This window comes from Rousettus aegyptiacus, unplaced genomic scaffold, assembly GCF_014176215.1.
Source record: "Rousettus aegyptiacus isolate mRouAeg1 unplaced genomic scaffold, mRouAeg1.p scaffold_m13_p_2, whole genome shotgun sequence".
Taxonomy (NCBI): domain Eukaryota; kingdom Metazoa; phylum Chordata; class Mammalia; order Chiroptera; family Pteropodidae; genus Rousettus; species Rousettus aegyptiacus.
The window spans coordinates 708,328-727,938 of record NW_023416295.1 but is presented as its reverse complement, the minus strand read 5'-3'; the positions used below and the strand labels follow the sequence as shown (position 1 = coordinate 727,938).

The 19,611-nt window shown below is 68.1% G+C and overlaps 2 protein-coding genes across 2 annotated transcripts; one reads left to right on the top strand and one right to left on the bottom strand.

Moving 5' to 3' along the window:
* The first annotated feature begins 936 nt into the window (after positions 1–936).
* Positions 937–9,537, top strand: GPR35 (G protein-coupled receptor 35). The gene is made up of 2 exons (XM_016144238.2): positions 937–2,079; positions 7,746–9,537. The coding sequence occupies exon 2, from the start codon at positions 7,756–7,758 to the stop codon at positions 8,671–8,673; it is 918 nt and encodes a 305-aa protein (XP_015999724.2). The 5' UTR covers positions 937–2,079; positions 7,746–7,755; the 3' UTR covers positions 8,674–9,537.
* On the bottom strand, positions 3,332–7,757 carry LOC107510580 (arginine-glutamic acid dipeptide repeats protein-like). Its single transcript, XM_016144240.2, is given in 5 exon segments — positions 3,332–4,438; positions 4,746–5,088; positions 5,090–5,172; positions 5,349–6,523; positions 6,637–7,757. Coding segments are annotated over 4 exon segments (945 nt in total). The 5' UTR covers positions 5,358–6,523; positions 6,637–7,757; the 3' UTR covers positions 3,332–3,928.
* Positions 9,538–19,611: the final 10,074 nt, after the last annotated feature.

Here is a 19,611-nt window from a genome sequence, read left to right as displayed (position 1 = left end):
TCTAATTGACGTTATTCTCCTTATTGGTGTCTGGATTACCCCAGCTCTGGGCAGTGGGAGCGTACTGGCGTGGGCTTGCTCTGCCTGGTGCCCTCGTGCGACAGCTGCCCTGGGCCCCCCGAATCGGGCTCCTGCCCCCGCCCCCGACCTGCACTGCTGCTTCTCCCAGGGGCCCCGACTTCCCCTCGGGAGAAGCGCCTGGGTGTCCGGGCTGCATGTTTTCAGGTCTCTGGGGCACAGAAGCAGGAAGTTTTCTTCGTAAGGTAAGACAGCGCGGTCCATGCCGCCCCCGGCCACTCAGCCCCGATGGACGCGGCGTGTGTGCCACCGTGTCGAGAGCGTCCCCGCGGCTCCCCACCCCCGCCAGCGGCCGCGGCGGCGTCCGGAACGCTCTTCTTCCGTTTTACCCCGTAACACACGCTACTCCCCAGGTGACGCCAGCAGGGCCAGCGGCGTGATCACTGAAAAGTTTGAGGTGTTTTGTGTACTTTTAAAACCCTCGGTTTATATAGATGTACACGCAAAACTGTTTTAAAATTACTTGAAAAATGAAGGAGCATTTCTGCCCTCAGGCCGCAGAGCAAAGTCGGAATGCTGGACTTTCAAATCTCTTGGCGGAGTTTGGTCGGCTCTCATCTCGCTTTCGAGTTGAAGAGTTCCTTTAAGATACGATTTAATGGAATTTAGTAATTATATAAACGGTTATGATTCTGAAGCCTAGACCTACAAACCAAGGTGCACTCACAGAAGTGTGCTTTTCCCCGCTCCGCCCCGTTCCCGCCTGCTCCCTGTAGGTCCCAATGTAATTGAAAACAGGCTTTATGGCTTGTGCTTCCGTCTGTAAAAGCAGAACCTGCTGGCCCCAAACAAGCGAGTGATGAGCAGCCGCCAGGGCCGCCCGCCCGCCGCCCCCCGCCGCCCCCCGCCACCCCCCGCCACCCCGCGCCCTGCGGACGGCGCCCAGCAGTGCCGTGAGGCTCGCCTTGGCCTCTTTTTCTTTCCTTTTTTAGGTCAATATTTAATTTTCAACTTTACTGTTTAAATAAATCCGGAAGCACCTTTTTCGCCTTTCTGTTTGTGGGATGGATTTCTAGAAGGGGGGGTACGGGGTCAAGGGCCCCGCCCTCGGGCTTCGCTGGACGCCGGGGGTGGACGCCGGGGGTGGACGGCTGCCCTCGCGGGGGGTCCTGCCGGTTCAGTTTCGGCGGCTGAGACCTGAGCACGTTTTCCGCACAGACCGCCGTCAGGCCGAGCCCGGGCTGGGCCTGCGCCACGGCGGGGCCGGCGTCACGGTGTGCGCACCACGCTCCTTCCGCGAGGAGCCAGCGTGCAGCTGTCAAGCCCTGCGGTCACGAGGTCGGCCGTCTGCCCTTTCTGTGCCCCCAGCGAGCCATTCCCAGGTCCTTTTCCGTGACCCGTCTGTTCTTCTTTCTGTCAGTTGGTGTCTCGCCCACAGCCCAGAAAGTGTCAGGAGGCCAGCGGTCCTGGGGAGGGGCGTGGGAGCCATCAGCCGCCTTAGGAGGGAAGTGGCGGCCTCCCGCCGCGGTGCGTCCTGGAGTGCTGGCCACCCACAGGTCTGGGGTCCACCCCAGACAGGCCGGCTCCAGCGAGCCGGAGCTGGAGGCCCACTGCCCCTGGCGGCGGGGCGGGGGACCCCTCATGGAGACATGTCCTTTTTAAGTGAGTTGCACTTTCTGTCCGAGTCCCGTCGTTCAGGTTCACAGGTGGATGTGCAGCGGGGTGAGGCGCAGGGCGCTGGCGCTCTGCTGGTCACCCCTCGGCCCGGGGGCTCGCCCTGCAGGCGAGGAGGGCGGCATGGGGAGCGAGGCCGAGGCCCCGGCGGAGCAGTGGGGAGCAGCGCGCTCAGGGGTGGGGCCTGCGTGGCCTGTGGCCAGCGCCTTCCAGGCAGAAAAGCCTCAGGCGGAGAGAGAGGAAGAGGCTGGGAGGAGCCAGCGTGCAGCTGTCAACCACTGAGGTCACGAGGTCACCCGTCTGCCAGGTGGGTCCCAGAGCAGAGGGAGCAGAGAGCGGGCAGTTCTGGGAGCCAGCCCGGCAGGAGGGCAGCAGGAGCCGTCCAGGGTGAGTGACCGCCCTGGGCGACGAGGGCGGGGCGTTGGCGTCACCCCCCGAGCCTCCCCCAGCCACCGGCCAGCAGCTGCTGCGTCCTAGTGGCCGTCACTGGCTGATGGCTGGGTGGGTGGGGCGCGGCCGCTAGCGGATGGGGGCACTGCTGTCGCCTGTCCCGGGGCGTCTGTGGGCCGAGCCGGCGGGCACTGCTGGGCCGGGGCGACCGGGACAGGAGGGTCGGAGGGGGCGCCGGCTGCGTGTCCGCGGGCAGAGGCGCAGGGCGGGAGGGCTGCCAGCCGAGGGGTGGGGGCCAGGGGGAGGGACACCCCTCGCCGGGCCTCTGTGTGTCCCTGACTCTGCGGGGTGGCGTGGGGGCATGGACCAAGGCAGGTGGCCCGAGCACGCCCTCTGGCCCAGCTCCCCACAGCCTTCCGGGACCCCCTTGCGCGGCGGGGCGGGGCCTCTCCGTTCCCTGTCTTCAGATGCAGCCAGGCCCTGAGGGTGCGCTGCTGGCCCCCAGCTCTGCTTCTGACAGCCACCCGCGGCCCGGCGGCCCCCTGCCACGCTCAGCCATGTCTGCTGAGTGCACAAATGAATGATTGAATGAATGAGTGGGTGAGCAGCGTGGGCCCCAGAGCCCACATACCACTCCTGTGTGGCGGGTGGGCGGGAAGGAGCCCCTCGGCGGGCTGGCGGACTGTCAAGGAGCGAGGTGGCAGCCGCGAGGGCAGAGGGCTGGGGGCCCCAGGGGTCTGCAGGATGCCCTGCCGGGCCCAGGGGCACAGCCAGCGGGCCTCCCGGGTGCGTCCCTCGAAGGTCCGTCCAGCCAGGGGCAGTGACGTGTGGCCTGTGTCTCTCGCGGCTGAGCAGCACTTTGCTCTCCGGTGCCAGTGATTTAGAGGAAGGGGCGGGAGGGTCATCCCTCGACTTGTGCCCGCCCGCCCTGCAAGGCCGGCACGCGGACGCTCCGGGGACCCGCAGGCGTGTGGCAGGCGCAGGCTCTGGGACCGCAGCAGGGCGGGGCGCGCGGGGCTGGCAGAGGCTCCGGGCGCCACGCATGGTCGGCAGCAGGGCTCATGGCTGCAGCCTCGAGGCGCCCGGCAGGGAGGGTGTGGGCCTGGCCCAGATGTGGAGCCTGCCCGGCGCGGCCGGAACTCTCGGACCCCGGGGTCCAGCGGCCTTGAGGACAGGGCCTGGCCCGGCCCTCCACACGGGGCCCCGGGGGGCCGCCCCCCGCCGCCCTACGCAGTTTCTGCGCCCGCCTCGGCAGCACCCCGGGCTCTGCCACAGGCTCCGGGGGCACGTCCCAGAGCGGACGGGGCCGACCCCCGAGCACCACGCGCTTGACCTGTGCGGGCCCTCTCACACGCAGGTTTTTTCAGTAAATACTGAAAACGTGAACTCCCGCGGCGTTTTCTTAGTAACGTGTTTTCCTCCGGCTTGCCTTCCTGTAACCACTCGGTGTATGACACACACGACCACACATAACATACAGCTACGTCATCAGTAGGGTTTTTGGTCACCGGGCGGCGATCAGTTTTTGGGGGCAGGCAAAACCGTACGCCCCTGAGTCGTTCCAGTGTCAACCACTTTAACTCGTGTGAAGGAGCCAGGTGGGCCAGAAGTTGGGTGCGTGGGGGGGGGAGGGCCAGGTGGAGGGGTGCGGAGGGGGCAGGGGGGTCGGCCTAGGAGAAGGGTGGGGACCAGGCCCCTCCCCGGGGGACTCTGGCCAGGAGGCCCAGGCCGGCCCTTGCCCTGGCCTCAGCTCCACCTCCGTGCGTGGGCAGGGCTGGGGGCCGAGAGCTCCCAGCCCCCCACAGCCTGCAGATGGAGCGAGGGAGCTGCTCCGGGCGGGCGGGGCTCACTGAGGAGACAGCCCACTCTCGGGGTGCGTGGGGGCGTCCCCAGGAAGGTGCAGCAGATGCCCCTCACGCGGGCTCTGAGGGCAGAGGCCTGGGGGGGCGGTGGTCTGGAGAGACGGCTTCGGAGGGGGCGTGCGGGCTTCGGGGCTTGAGGACGGAGCCGGCGGGGGCGCGGCAAGGGCAGGTGGCTGCAGCAGAGCGGCAGGAAGTCGGCCCGTCCGGGTCCGGGGCTCACGGCGGCCAGTGGCCGCGACTCTGTCCACACATCTTGGCGGCCACCCCGTCGGCAGGGGGCCGTGTGAGTGTGCACAGCGCCCCGAGCGCGTGGCCTTCATGCCGGGGTCCGCGGGCCGGGCGAGGGTGGCCCGCGCTGCCGGAAGGCTCCGTCGTGCCCCCCCGCGGTCTCCGGCGCCGTCACCCGGGTGCTGCTGTCCTGGAGTTTCACATGTCGCACGAGCACAGGCGCCCACTTCCTCTGCTGGGAAACGCCCCCAGGAGTCCCGGGCCGACTGGAGGCGGGGAGCCCGTCACCCCGACTCGGCTGTCGTCAGCCTGCCCACCTCCTGCCCTCCTTAAGGAGGGGTGTCGCCAGCCGGCCTGAGGGGAAGGCGGGGGACGACTGGCCGGAGAGAGACGGAGGCTGGCTGCAGGTCAGTGCCCCCCGGGGGCCCGAGGTCTCGGAGCCGGGCCAGGGCTGTGTCTGGGGCTTGGAACCTCAGTGTCCTGAGGGGGACACTGGCCGGGAAGGGGCCCTCCTCCCTGAGTGTGGGCAGCAGTGCAGCGGGACCCTCACTTCACTCGAGACCCTGAAGCCACCTGGGAGCTGGGAGCTCTGCCGCTTGAAACCCGGCATTCGGCTTGTTGGGCCGGCGTCGCGCAGTAACGCCGCGCACGTTTCAGGGGCGCGAGGGCCTCGCTCGACCCCTCGCCCCCTTCGCCGCCCCGACGCCCGTCCCCTCCGGCGGCCTCCGCCCTGCCGTCCGTGGCCCTGAGCTCGCGTCCACTGGTCCAGCTCGTCTGCTGCCTGTTGTCTGTTTCGCGTGTGGCTGAAGTCGTAGCTTCCGTCCCTCTCCGTGCGGCCTGTGTCACCCTCACGGTGCTCTCGAGGGGCCGCCACCGCCGCCGCCCGCCACCTGTCAAGGCCGCGCGGCGCCCCCCCGGGGGGCAGGCCACGCCCCACCGTCCCGTGGTCCCCTGGGGCCGAGTGCCAGGCGGCGTCCGCGTCACGGCCGCGTACACAGGGCTGCAGGGACCAGGGCCACGGACATCTTCACGGGTCAGCTTTTTCACCTTTTCGGGTAAATGCCCAGAAGAGGAATTGCCGACCCACGTGGCCGTCCCGTTCTGACGTTTTGAGGAAGCTCCACGCTCGTTCCCACCGCGTCCTCCCCCCGGTCGCGGGATTTCGGTTTTACTCACCGCGCCCATCCTGGATCCTGGGCTGTTTCTTCCGTGGGATCCCAGCTCCAGGGGCAGTGGGGGTCTGCACCCCACTCACTCTCTGCCCCGGACCCCGCTCCGGGGGCCGTGGGGTCCCTGGCGGGCGCTCCGGCCCCCACGTGCGCACCCGGATTTCTCTCCAGGTGACTGCACAGGTATCTCAGAGCTCTCGACTTCCTGTGCAGGAAGCAGACCCGAGGGGGAGCCAGGCTCTGCTCCCTCCTCCTTCCCCTGCAGGAAACACGGCCCGGGCAGCGGAGGGCTCTGAGCACCGCAGTCCGCGGGGGGCCCAGCTACCCCAGGGCTGCGGTGGCTGCACGGTGTCTGCTGGAGGGGACAGGCCTGCACACCCAGGCTGGGGTCCCTGTGCTGGACACTCACCCCCGTGCTGGGGCCGGGTGCAGGCCGGATGTGCGCTGGCTTCCGGGGACCCCACCCCACCTGGTGGGACCTGGAGCTCAGCTTCCTAAGCTTTTCTGGGAGGCGCCTCAAAGGACAGAGGTGAGGGCCCTGTGAGCCAGGCACAGTGACCCAGAAGGGGCAGGGACCATCCATGCTGCAGGCGCCACCGGCCAGGACAGGGAGGGGTCAGCCCTGGGCCCATCTCGGGTGGGGAGAAGGGAACCCCTTTGGCAGGCTTCCCTGCAGCAGTCTCGGGGCGGTCCCGTCAGGTTCTGAGGGTTTGGGGGAGCCCACAGAGCTGGCCTGGCGGGTCATGGTGTTTCTGGGTGGGCCGCTGCCGGGAAGGCAGGGCGGGCAGGAAGGTGGGGCCCTGCGCTTCTTTCCAGGGGCTTCTGGGGGGTCTGCAGAGCCCAGACTGGCTCCCAGTCCAAGGGATCGGGGACCTGGACAAGGTGAGGCGTCTCCCACAGAACGGACGAAGACAGAGTGGTTCCCAGAGACGAGGAATGAGGTCTCGCGAGTGTGTAGACTTCACACGGGGTGAAGGGTTCCTGCAGTCGGAATCGTCTGCACTCCGGGAGACGGAATGGAGTTTGTGGTGGAACGTTTCTGTTCCTGGCTGGCATCTCTGTTCCCGCTTCCTAGTTGACGTGTCCGGAGGCTCCCGGGGGTGGCCGGGGAGGAAGTGAGCCCCCCACACACCGACCGCCCTGACGGCCATAAACGCTGAGTTCTGGGTATTCGTCCCCTTCCTGTGCGGGGAGGGGCAGGGGGCAAAACCAGCTCAGCCAGAAAAACCCTGGGTGCACTGACCCCCGTCGTACTCCTCCCAAAGGGCAGGAAGCCCCAGAGAGCCACTGCTCACCGGCCGGTGTGGGGAGGCCGCTCCCTCCCCCGTCCAGGCCCGTCCGGCTGGAAGAACCCAGGTGGGCTGCTGGGAGGGGACGTGGCGGCCGCGCCCTGCGCCTGCCTCCCCCGCAAGCTCCGGGATCCCGCTGTGCGTGACTCTGGCACCCTTTCTGAGGGGGAGACTGAGGGTGGCCCAGCTCAGGGGGCACCCAGAATCTGCCTCAGCATCGCCTGCCATGCCCTGGAGGTCAGGCCCCTGACCGAGTGCCCCCTGGCCCTGACGGGCTGGTCCCAGCCCTCCTGGACGTGGCCCTGGACATGTCCAGGACGGCGAGAGGCTGGCCTGCGTGGCGGAGGCTGAGGCCGGGTGGGAACTCCTGAGGAGGCCGATGGCCAGGCGGAGGCCGCCGGTCTCCCTGAGGCCGCTGTGAGCCGTGCGTCTGGGCCCGGAGGGGCAGCACTCCCCACGGCTCTGCCACGGGGTGCTCACGGCCACCCCCGACCTCAGACAGGCCCTGGGCCGGGGCCCCAGGGCACAGGACTGGGTGGGCGGGCCCTCGAGGGAGAAAGGTAACTGGGAGGGGGGAGGCCAGAGTCCTGTCCTGAGCCACAGCGCCCGCCGCCTCGGACCTGCTGCCAGGAGTGGCAGGGGGAGGCCGACCGTCCCGCTGAGGGGCTGTAGGCGTCGGTCAGTCGCGGCACCTCCTGCGGCCAGGCCTGGCGGGGGCTGCCGCCGGGCTTTGTCCTGGGCCTGCCCTGACGAGGACGGCACCGGGGCTGGGCTGGGTCGAGGCTGGCCGGTCTGCCCGCTCCGTCCTGGGGGCTGGCTCCACGGGGTCTGGTGGTGGACAGGGACCCCCCTGCCAGCAGCAGCAGCAGGGCCCTGGAGGGGAGGGCTCCGGGGAGGGGCGGGGTCTGGCTCCAGGCCCGGCCTGGGCCACAGGCCTCTGAAGGCCTTGGTTTCTCCACCCGCCCAGTGAGCAGGCGTCTGGCCCGAGGGGCCTCAGAGCCCCTTGTGTCATCTGTGATTTCTTTGGGAAAGTGACTTGGGCTGGGGGCTCACCGCCTGCGTCCCTGGCCGGAGGTGGGGGCCCTGCCCCCTTCTCACCCCGTCCCCTTCTGCAGGCCCAGGACCATGAACACCAGCAGCTGCAGCTTCGCCGAGGCCCGCTGGCCCCCGCCGGTCACATACCTCTGCTACGCCTACCTGGGCGTGCTGCTGGCGCTGGGCCTGCCGCTCAACGGCCTGGCGCTCTGGGTGCTGTGCCGCCGCCTGCAGCGGTGGACGGAGACCCGCATCTACATGGCCAACCTGGCCGCGGCCGACCTCTGCCTGCTCTGCGCCCTGCCCTTCATGCTGCGCTCCCTGGCGGGCAGCTCCGGGGACACGCTGTTCTGCCAGCTCTCCCAGGGCATCTACCTGGCCAACAGGTACATGAGCATCAGCCTGGTCGCGGCCATCGCCGTGGACCGCTACGTGGCCGTGCGGCACCCGCTGCGCGCCCGCGGGCTCCGCTCCCCGCGGCAGGCGGCGGCCGTGTGTGTGGCGCTCTGGGTGCTGGTGGTCAGCTCCCTGCTGGTTCGCTGGCTCCTGAGGAAACAGGACGGCGGCTTCTGCTTCTCAAACTGCTCCCGGCAAAACCCCAAAACCATCGTCTTCTCCCTGGTGGGCTTCTACCTGCCGCTGGCCGTGCTGGTCTTCTGCTCTCTGCAGGTGCTGACCGCCCTGGGCCGGAGGCCGGCCGCCGACCCGGGCCAGGCGGAGGCCACCCAGAAGGCCGCCCGCATGATCTGGGCGAACATGGCCGTGTTCGTGTTCTGCTTCCTGCCCCTGCACGTGGTGCTGACCTTGAGCACGGTCACGGGCCTGCACACACGTGCCGTCCAGATCGCCCTCATCATCACCGGCAAGGTCTCGGACGCCAACTGCTGCCTGGACGCCATCTGCTACTACTACATGGCCAAGGACTTCCAGGAGGCGTCCGCACTGCCCAGGCTCCCCGGAGCCATGGCCCACAAGAGCCTGGACTCCCTGTGCGTGACGCTGTCCTAGAGGACGCGGGTGGAGTGGGTCCCGGGCCCTCTGGAGGAGCGGCCTGCCGGGGTGACCGACGACCGGCAGCCGCCCCGAGCTCCCCGTGGGTCGTGGGGCCCTCCAGGAGGCCGGCGGGCACGGACGCGTCGGGCGCAGAGCCTGGGGGGACAACAATCCCTCCCTGGGCTGGGAGAGGGACAGGGACAAGGGCAGGAGGCCTGAGGCGGAGCAAGGCGCCCCGGGGAGCCTGGGAGGGGCTACACACCTGCCGTGCCCTGGCGCACCTGGGCGCGGGGGCCAGAATAAAGCTGTGCCCGTGGGCCGGGCCTGACGGGCCATGTGCGTGCTGCCCAGCTCGCGTGATGGCTGGAGGGCCAGGGCTGTCTCCCCAGGCGCCTCTCTGGGGCTCTCCATTTGGGGTTCTCCTCGAGCCCTCAGACCTGCTTGCCACGCCGCCCGACTCCCCAGCCGTCCGAAGCCCCGGGCCAGGCTCCCACGCAGGGCTGCACAGAGGCCGTCGGGTCTGGGAGGGAGGCGGCGAGGGGGTGGCCGGCGTCTGCCGAGGGGACACTCACCTGTGCTTCCTCCGGGAAAGCCCGGGGCCCTGCCCGGCTTGCGCTGTGCCCGCCTCTTCCGGGCCTCCCGACAGGCCTGGGCATCCACACTCAAGTCGGAAATGACCAGAGCTCCCCAGAGGCCCCTGTGCGTGCCGCCGCGAGGCTGGCCTGGGTTCCAGGTCCAGCTGTGCCCCTTGCCTCCTCCGTGTCCTCGGGTGCCAGCCGCCGGCCCTGTCGCCGTCCCGCTGTGGCGGGGGTGGATGACGGCCACGCCCTGGCAGGGCCGGCCGCGTGGGTGTGAGGCTGACGCGGTGCGCGGCCCCTGGCCCGGGGGGCCGGCCCTCGGGCTTCCACGCTCACGTCCATGCTGCCGTCCGTCCTGTGTCCCCGCGTTTTGAAGGGCAGCCCACCAGCCGTCACTGGGCCCTCCCGTCGCGTGCTGCAGGCCCCGGTGGCAGGTCGGCCTGCGCTGGGCTGACTGCCCCTGGTCTAGGGGCCCCGGAGGCCTCAGCCCCGCTGTTGGCAGCTGTCTGGACTGGACCGGGCAGCTGGTGGCCTCCCCGGGGCTCCGGCTGCAGTGAGGGGCCGTGCGGGTGGTCCCGGGCCGTGGGAGCCCTGGGTGCAGGAGTGGAGGGGTGGACGGGGTGGGGGGGCGCACCCGGCCCCTCCTTCTGTTCCATCCCCTCCCCCAGGACCCCTGCCCTCCGCTGACCCAGGTTCTTCCGCACCTTGGTGATTTGTCTCGGGATGAAGTCAGGAAACATGCGGCCAGCATCTAGGGCGAACCCCTCCACCCGGCGCAGTGCCCAGGTCCTGGGGTCTGCCCCATGCCACTGCACGCTCCACCCAGACCCCGGCCCCCTGGCCCTGACCCAGCCCCGCCCCCACCCCCGCAGCCCAGCCCGGCCTGTGTCCCATCTGCACATTCACCCATCTGTCCTGACGGCCACCTGCCTGCCCAGCTGCGCAGCCTCTCCCAGCACTCACACCCCTCAGCTGCCCCTTACCGAAGACCCTCCTCAGGGCCCCACCCCACGCCCCCTCCTCGGAGCCCAAGCCTTTGGGAGCTCTGGCCACGTGCCCACCAATGGGGGCCAGGGCGGGGCTGCGTCTGCTCCTGCGGCCGCACAGGGTGGCCAGGTCCAGTGTGCCAGCCGGTAGGCGTGGGCGGTGGCCTTCAACTAGCCCCACAGCCCTCAGCGCACCCAGCGACCCCCAAATCCCCACACCCTCAGTATCCAGGACTCTCCCCACGATCTCCTTCACCCTATTCAGTCTCCCCACGTGTCTGCACCCCACACTTATCCTCCAGCCTCCCCAAAGCCGCCGACGGCCATCACGGCCCACCCTTCTGCGTGAAGCCAACGGTTTCCAGGCCACCCGACGTTCCGGGAGTCCACCTGGGGTGGGGTGCCCACTGCGCTGACCAGCTCTCTGGGGCTCAGTGTAAATGTCTTGTCCTGTCCTTGGCCAGATTTGGGGACTGGGGAGACAGGCAGAACTGGGTTGGGCCTCTGCCCCAGTGCCCCACCCTCAGTGCTGTGGGACTAAGAAGGTTGATGCCCAGATGGCCAGCGTAGACCAGCTACAGAAGAGGCCTTTAGACCAAAAGGTTAACTCGGGCAGCCGGTGGCAGCCTCCTGGAGCCTCGCGTTGAGGGCTCCGAGGCTCCCGAGGCTCCCCTCCCTTTCAGAGGCGCAGCTGCCGACACCTGCCCAGGTGGGAGCTGAGCCCGGCCCCGCCCCGTGCGTGCCGTGCGTGCCGTGCGTGCCGTGCCGGGGCTGTCCTCGCCGGAGTGGAGGAAATGAGAGCAGCGCGGGGAGAAGCCGCCCTGCACGGGCCTCCGCAGGGGCCCCTGGCCGTGGCGCCAGTGGTGCCGCTGGGGGAAGCACTCAGGGCCCCAGGGACCGCCCGCCTCCGCGGGCGCACGGGGCCTCCGCGGCGCTGCCCACCTCGCTGACCCTCGGGGGTGCTGCTCTCCCCAGTGTACGGCTGGGATTGGGGTTGCAGCTCCCAACATAGTGGAGGCAGCTGGACTTTCACAAAACCCCCAAAGGAACCGTGAGAAAGTGAATAGAGGCAAAAATACAGACGCTGAGCGTCCCAGGAAGTGACTTGTGACCCACCCTGAGCGCCCTGCACCTGAGGGTGGCTCTGGGCGGGGCTGGGCCGCAGGGAAGCGCCTTCCCCTGCCCCGCCCCCCCCCACAAGAGGCTGTCCACAGCCCCCGCCCCCATCCCCAGGGCTTGGGGGGAGCTGGGACGCTGATTAGCACTGAAGAGGCCCCCGAAAGCAAAGCCCATTCATTCTGAGGCTGCGTCGACAGGGCCCAGGACGTGGGGGCGCAGGGACACAGCTCACGCTCCCTCTGCCGGGAGGACGCCTGGGTTATTTACGTGGCTAGAGACACGATTCAGCGCAGGCCACAGGTCTGCTGGGGACCGCCAGGGCAGGTGCGGCCGGTCAGGGGAGGGCAAGGCTTTTGCGGCCGAGTGCTGGCGTGCGTGATCCCTGAGAAGCAGACGGCTCCCGGGGGTCACGCAGCATAGACACGGCCCGGGAGGGACCCGGAGAACCGCCCGGAGCCCAGCTGTCTGGTCGAGGAGCTGGGCTTCACGCAGACTCCGAGGAGCCACCGATTTTCCCACGGGGCCGGAGCGGGGCGGGGTGGGGAGGGTGCTCCTGTCACTGCCCCCAGCGGTCTGGCCGCCGGTGCCTGGCGTCCGGAGTCAGTGAGGGGCGGTCCGCTTCAGGAAGCCTCTTCCTGTCCCCGCTGGGGGTTGGCCTGGCTGCCGGTGTCTGGGGAGGAGGGGCTGCCGGGCGCCTCTCGGGGCTCAGCTGCTCTTCTCGCCACGTACCCGGGGCCCCACTGTCTGGGGGTCTCAGCGGAATTCTTCCTGAGCGCAGGAGCCCAGTCTCCCGCGCATGCGTGCAAAGGGGTGTCGCCCAGGGTCGGTGCGGAAGTGAGGCGCCGTGGGCTCGGGGTTGGGGTGCGGCGCAGCTGCCCCCAGCCTCAGGTCGGCTGGCAGCGTGGTGCTGGCCTCAGGGCACAGCAGTAACCCCCCCCTCCACCCCCGGAGAGGACGGCGGACGACAGAGTCCGGCCACCTTCAGGAAACCGCTGCCCACATCCCCAAAGTGGCCATCGAGAAATAGACGCAGCAAGTCCGGCCACACTGGACCCACGCACGGAGAGCCCGCGTCAGCCTCCCCATCGCGTGCGGGCAGTCCAGACTGCACCGTCCCCCCGCCGCCAGGGTGTCCCCCAGCCCCTGCCCCCCGGAAGAGCACAGAGGGGGTGGGACGCGCCCGTGGCTAGGAGACCCCTCCGGGGTGGGGAGGCTACCGTGGGAGTGGTACAGCCCCCTGCAGGAGGGACCACCGCCCCTTCCTCAGAGCCCTGCCCCCCCCACACCCCACCTGACCTCTGGGTCCCTACGGACAGGCTGTCCCTCACAGCGCCCAGGACTCCGTCGGGCACTGAGCCGGCAGCCAGGCACTCCTGCTCGTCCCCTGCCAGCCACGCGTGGCCCTGACCCACTGTCTCCGGCCCCTTCCCCCAGCAAGTGGCTGGCCAGGTGCTCACACTTGGTCCCTCAGCAGCCCCGCGGGCACCTTACTCTTGCCTGTGCTACTCGGGCTACTGGGACGGAGGGGGCCACCCTCAAGCTCAGCAGAACTGCGTCCCTGCACCCGGGTCTTGGGGAGCCCCTCCAAGGTGGACGTTTGCAAGCAGGGGGTTCCTGGGCGTGCTCTTGGGAGCCCCACTCGAAAGGGGACAAGCGAAGCAGGATGGGCAGGGGGGCTCCTGCCGTGCCCCCGGCTCCCTGGAGCTGTGTGACCGGAGCCGACCATGCTGGGCGGGCCTCTGATACGCTGCCTGCAGAAGGTCCCGGGGCAGCAGGCCACAGCGTCCATCACGCCTTCCCACGTGGACGGCCAGGTGCCTGGCCCTGAGCGGCAGCTGCCGGCCGGTAGCCCTCCCCAGAGGTCCTCTGAGGCGAGGCCTGGGGCAGGACGCTGGCTGGGGGTCTCTGGCCTCCTGGAGCATCGCGCTGCCGACCCTGAGCTTCACGGCCTTCCTGCACCGGGCTCCCCAGCTGCCGCCAACCAGGGTGCTGGGAGCCAGGGCGGGGGCGCCTTCCAGCCAAAGCAGGCCACCTCTCAGCCCTGCGGCAGGGGGTGGGGCTCGGGGGCTGAGTGTCCGGTCTCCATCCGCCCTGAGCTTCGGGCTGCAGGGCTGTGGTGTAGACGGAGCGGGGGGGGGGGGGGGGGGGGGGGGGGGGGGGGGGGGGGGGCGCAGCGTCTCGCACCCTGGGCTCGTGTGGACCAGGCTGCTGGGGGCACAACGTGGTGACAGCCGTGGGGCAGGGTTCGGCCTGCACGGCCTGGCTGTGTGCAAAGCGGCTCCAGCCCAAGTCCGCGAGGACCTGGCCCTCCGCACCGCTGAGTCCACCAGAGCCAGGCCTCTTCCCCGGCAAGGCCTGTCCTGCCCTCACCTGCCCGCCCACTCCTTCTGAGGGTCAGGTTCCCGGCACCGAGGGCGGCCAGTCGCGGGCTCCGTCCCACAGAGGCTGCTCTGCGGTCAGGGTTGACGGCAGCGTTGATGTCTGTGGCAACCGCTCCTGCCCTGAGGTCGAGAGCCGCCATCCTGTCCTTGGCCCAAGTGCGGAGCTCTTCGGGGTGTCGACAGTGTGGCCACAGCCCCGCCCCGCTCTCTCCTCCTGCGGCTGCCCGCTGGCCGGAGTGGCAGCTGCCCTCTGGCCCTGCATCGCCCGCCTCCGCCCACAGAAAGTGCAGGGAGTGAAGTCCCCGCCCACTGGGTCCCGGAGCGGGCAGAGGCGGGGCCCTGGAGGACCAGCTCCAGCTGCTGTTAGCGGCGGGCCCTCCCCTCGGCCTGTAGTAGCGTGCTGGGGGGGGTGGGGCGGGGAGAGGGGTGCAGGCCTCACCTGTGAGGCCGCCGGTGTGGTCCAGCCACCGTCCCCAGCCAAGAAGCCCAGGTCTGACCAGGAAGACCCGGGTGTCCGGTCCATGGGAACCTCCCTCGCAGAGGCCCAGGGCGAGGTGTGGCCTGGGCTCACGCTGTCAGCAAACGAGGGGAGCACGGAGGGTCTGCATCAGAGGGCCCTGCGGACAGGCACCTCCTCACACTGCAGGCGGGGGGCGGGGCGCTGGGGTCCAGAGACGACATGGCCAGGGCCAGGGCGGCCGCGGGGTCCTGGGTGGCCACGGGGCCAGGGCGGCAGCGGCGAGTGTACCCGGGATGAGGCCCTGATGGTGACAGGGCCCCAGGACCACGGCGAAGGGTCCAGGACCTCAAGGGGGAAGCGGGCCCGTGACGAGGGGGAACAACGGGGACCTGAGAGGGACGCTCCAGGCTAAGGAGGAAGAACAGCGGCCTGTGGAGTTAGGGTGACCCAGTGCGGGACCAGGAAGAAGCAGGGGGCAGGCAGAGGCAGGGGACCCAGGCAGCGAGGAGCAGATGTGGCGGAGGGACCCTCTGTCCCCAGGAAGGTGCCCTCTGGAGGACAGGACAGGATTGCCTCAGGGGACACGCGAAGTCTGGCCTCTTCTGAATGACACCCCCCCCACCCTGCAGGAACTGCTCGTGTGGTCTTTGCGTCCCACGCTCTGGAGCAGGGGCCAGGGCGTGGCCGGCCCCGGGGGGCTCCTCGTCTTGCTCCCAGCCCTGCGTCCAGCCGGGTGTCCAGCGCGCGCGGGGAGGGGCTGGGCGGCCCGGCCGAGGGCGGGGCTTCGGCGGGCGGGCGGGGCCAGGTAGATGGGCCCCGCGGAGCCCCGCCCCAGCGTTGCCCCAATTTTCCTAGGCTCAGGTGGGTTCTGGGAGGGTTGACACGTCACAGGCGCCCCTCCCGCAGTGGAGCTGGGGTAGCCCGGCTGGCCCAACCCCTTTTCTGTCTCCAAAGGCGGTTCCAGGTCCCTATTAAGAAGGTTGGGGGGCCATTGCTGGAGCCAGGAGGCAGGAGTTGGGGTTTTGCTTTCCCCGCGGACTGAGTGGCAGGGGACGGACAAGGCAAATCCCCCACTGACACACACACCTGCCTCTCCCCACCGAGCGGCACCCCTCTGTGATTAAAGCATTAGGCAGTTTGTGAAGGGAGCATGAATTCTCCTTATGACCCAAATCGACAATACAAACAAGCTCAACAGAGGCCTGGCCAAGCGCGGACAGGCAGTGGAGATCTGGGGAGGCCCCAGGGCCGCAAGGCAGAGGGCCCAGCGCGTCCCCCAGGCGTGCCCCAGCCTCTCTCCAACAGGGGCAGGGCGGAGGAGGCCTGGGGTGACGGCCCACCTGTGACTCCCCACTCTAGGACGGTCTCAGCCTGGGTGTCTCAGAAACAGCAGGCGTTTGCTTCCTGCGGCTGGAAGTCGGGCCCTGGGGGTGCCACCCCCTCACTGCCGCACGTGGAGGAAGGGGCGGGGAGCGCTCGGAGGTCCCTGCACGAGGACACGATGCCACCTGCCGGAGTCGCCTCCTCCCGAGGCCCCGCCCAGCACCGTCGGAGCAGGGGCAGGATCCAGCCCACGCATTCGGGGACGCGAGCAGGAGCAGGCGGTTTGATGGAGGCAGACCGGCCAGCGCTTGCCCGGCACGCGGTCAGCATCACCCACCGTTGGCGTCCGTGAGGGACCCCAGGCCCCCCCAGACGAGGGTGCTTGGGGAGTGAGGCGCCCGACCCCTTTTCCACAGAGGCACCTCCCAAGAGACCCCGCCGCCCCCTCCCGTCCCCCCACACCCCCAGCCCCGCCCCAGTCAGGCCAGCACCCTGGAACCGGTCACGGTGCCTGGCCTCCACCTCCACTCACAGCCGTCCATCCCCCGCCCCCCACGTGCGGCCTCCGGAGGTCTGCCGGCCACTGCCCTGGGGCCTCTGCACGCGGGAGCCACGCGCCGAGGCTGGTGGGACAGCCACCCAGGGCCCACTGGTCCAGGGCGTGGCTGTTCCCGGCTTCCTGTGTGCAAGGTCAGGTGACACACCCACCGGCCTGGTTTCCTGGCCCGTGCTCTCGTCCGTCCTGGGCATCCTCAGATCCAGGGCGGAAGTGGGCTGGAGGAGCGGGGTGCCACGGGAAAACAGTTCTGGGGAGACCGGCTGCCTCTGGAGGAACACCGCCCCCCGAGCGGGCAGTCCTCGTCTGGGGCAGTTCTGGGGCTGAAGGACGGGGGTGGTGGCGGTGTCCAGGGGGCAGGACCCCAGAGCCGTCAGCACGCTCGTGGGATGCATAGCGAAGTCAGGGATATCTCGTCCTAACAACGTCTCCCCAACTTCGTTTAAACCAAAGTTCAGTTAGTTGACCGCATTAGTCTTATAACTAGAGTTAATCCATCTCTCGGTCCGACCCGAGCTTCCTGTTCTGGGGCCCAGAGAGCTGACCGCACCCGACCGCTGCCCTCCCTGTCCGGGCGGAGGGAAGGGGCAGCCGACGGGAGTCCGGCCCATCGTACCCAGCTCCGGTGCGAGCGGTCGTGGGAAACCGCGTGGGTTTATGTGAGGGGCCAAACCCCACGGCGTCTGGGCCAGCAGGAGGCTTACCACACAGCGGTGACAGAGAGGGCCACTTACACTGTCCAGAAGTCAAATAAGAGGGACACTCTGCTGATGAGAGTCACGTGTACAGCAGGTGCATGTATAAAGCGCTACCCTCAAGTCGTGATTTTATCAAGCCGCCATCTGAGATGCTGCGCAATTTCTTAGATAATAACAGTAAAACGAAGAGAGAGAAACATCAACGTTATTTTAGGAAACAAAACAAAATTTTCGCTGTGTTTCTGGGTTATTTCATTACACCTGTTAGCACCAACGAAATACGGAAATTACACTTTCTACAGCTAGAATGACGCAGAAGCCCCCGTAAGGGTCGGGTCTGTCGACTTCGGTTACAGACATTGCCGAGCCCTTAACAGCAATGAACCTCAACGAGAAGACGCAGGCCACTCCGGCGGAGAGCAAGGCCTCTTGCGGCGGGCTGGACCTCCAGAAGCAGCCTCCCCGGACGGCGGGGTGACTCGAGGTGACCCACGTGCCCTGTGACGCCAAGGCCTGGGGATGAAGTCCCACTGGGCGCTGAGGTCAGGCTGGGAGGACACGGGAATGGGGGGTCAGTGGGCTGACGGTGGACGTTTGGGTGGAAATTGGGATGTTGACCGGACTTACGCGAAGGCTTCGCACCCTCAGCGCCTGGCCGGATGTGGGGGGTATTGGGTGGGGCGTTCACCCCCCACCCGGCATGCCGGAGCAGCAGGCGCGACAGCCCGCCCTGCGGCCCGCTGAATGGGGCCCAGTAGGACGGCGGGAGCCCGCAGAGGCTCTGATTTTGAAACAGCGTAGGACTTCAGCGGACAAGAGGGGGCGCCACTTGCATCAGTGCCGGGCTGGACGCGGGAGCGTGGTGTGGACAGGCCCTCCGTAGATGGCCCAGCGCAGAGGGTTGGCCTCGTGGCAAGAGCCAGTGAGCGCCACCCAGTGGTGGCCACTGGGTCCCGGACCAGAGAACTGCGGTTTGAGATCACGGGCTCCTGGCTGAGACCGTTCCAGTGGGCAGAGGACAGGAAGTGATCCCGAAACCCAGAAAGGCCCCCGACCTACTCCGTGACGCCAGCAAGCACGTCGTCACTGGGGAGCCGGCGACCCGAAGGGGTCCGGACTGAGACGGAGAATTTCTCTCTCCACCTCGTTCACACAGGTGCCCGCTGGCCGGACGCTGGTGACCTCAGCTGGGCGCCTCTCCTCCCCCGCACTGACCTGGGGATCCTGCGCGGCCGCGGGGTCCCCCTGCGGGTGGACCAACCACGGGCGGCCGAGGGCGTGGCCGGCGGTCCGGGGCGCGGATGTCCCTGCACCGGGCGGGTCGGTGGTGCTGCGGGGCCGGCGGCACGGCGGCGGGAGCGGGGCGCGCTGCGCAGGGCAGGCGCCCGGAGCGCGCTCGGCGGGGCGCAGGGCACCTCACGCCGGCCCGGGCCGCGCCCGCCTCGTGCGCTGGGCGGTGGCGACACGCAGCCGGCCTGGCGCTCGAGCAGGTGCAGGGCCGCGGCCGCCGCCTGCGCCCGCACCGTGCCACACGAGAACGCGGCCTCCGAGGGGCTTTTCCCTGCAAACGTCTCACCGCGGATGGAGCGCAGGAGGAATAACCCGGCATGGCCACCACGGACACCCACGCGGCTCGGAAGACGCGCAGGTGTGACCGGCGCGGGAGGCGACACGTCGCACCTCGCTAGCGCGAGACCTCGATGCGGCGCGCGATTTTCCTGGCTCCCTGTTCTGCGGACTCGTTCATCGGGCGGTGGAAATGTAAGCTTCAGCAGCTCCATTTTCAGCGATCTAATAGAAGGCGGCACCAGCCTCTCTTAGCAAACGCAAGATTGCAAATCATTTCGACGGTTTTTAACTTTGAGAAGGACCTTTCTGGTGATGGAACCATTCCTGGAGCTGTCCCGCGCCTGCGAGAGGCTGTGACAGCCCTGGGAACCCTTCTCGGAAATTATTTTGCAACGTAAATTTAGTGCATTTAGAGCAGATGCCGCTTGCAGAGCAGTTTTCAGGAAAGATTTAACTCTTCATACACATCCGTTTTGTGTATATTTGAACTTAAATGAAAAAATGCAAATCGACAGCATCATTTTAATGCTCCCTCCGACATGTCCAGTAACTTACGGAGATCACGTAAGCCGATTCACGATCTGCACGCAGTTGAAAATACTGGTTTGTGTGCGTTTTATCATTGTATCTTTAATTACATGGAAAAACTAATTTTTAAGTGTCTTTAGTTTTAGTAATTGGTTTAGCAAAACTTCATATGAAAAGTTGTTCTTTCCTGTCAAATGAAAGGACCTTTAAATTTAGTTTTTGCTTCCGAGCTGATGGATTTTGCCTCATGGTGTCGCAGTCCTCAGAACAGAGATGCTGAACGGCCCGAACGGCGCTCACGACCTGCTGGCGGCTGCTGCCGCGTCCACACATCCGCTTCTCTGGTGCGGACTTGCTGTCTGAGCAGCAGCGGCCTCTGTCCGGGAAGCGGCTGTGCAGACGCCAAAGGGACCTCCTGCGGGCGGCCGCGCCAGCCGGCCCTACGCCTGGGGTGCTGGTGCCACCCCTGAGGAGCCCCCTTCCTTCCCAGGGCTCGACGTCTCTGCTGCTGCTGCGGTGACCCTCTCCCCAGCATGGAGAGCGGACGCCCAGCTCCCACCCCCAACCCCTGCACTCCGCAGTCTTTCCGGAAGCCTCTGAGCAGCCCCGCCAGGCCCCCTGAGAGCCACGCAGGGCTGCCTCTCAGGCAGGTCGTAGGGAGGTTTATTGACAGGCAGTGGGGGGCGCAGACCTGGGGCTCCCTCTGCTCAGGGAAGTCCCAGGGTCCGGCCAGGGGCCTGCACATCACGGGGTGT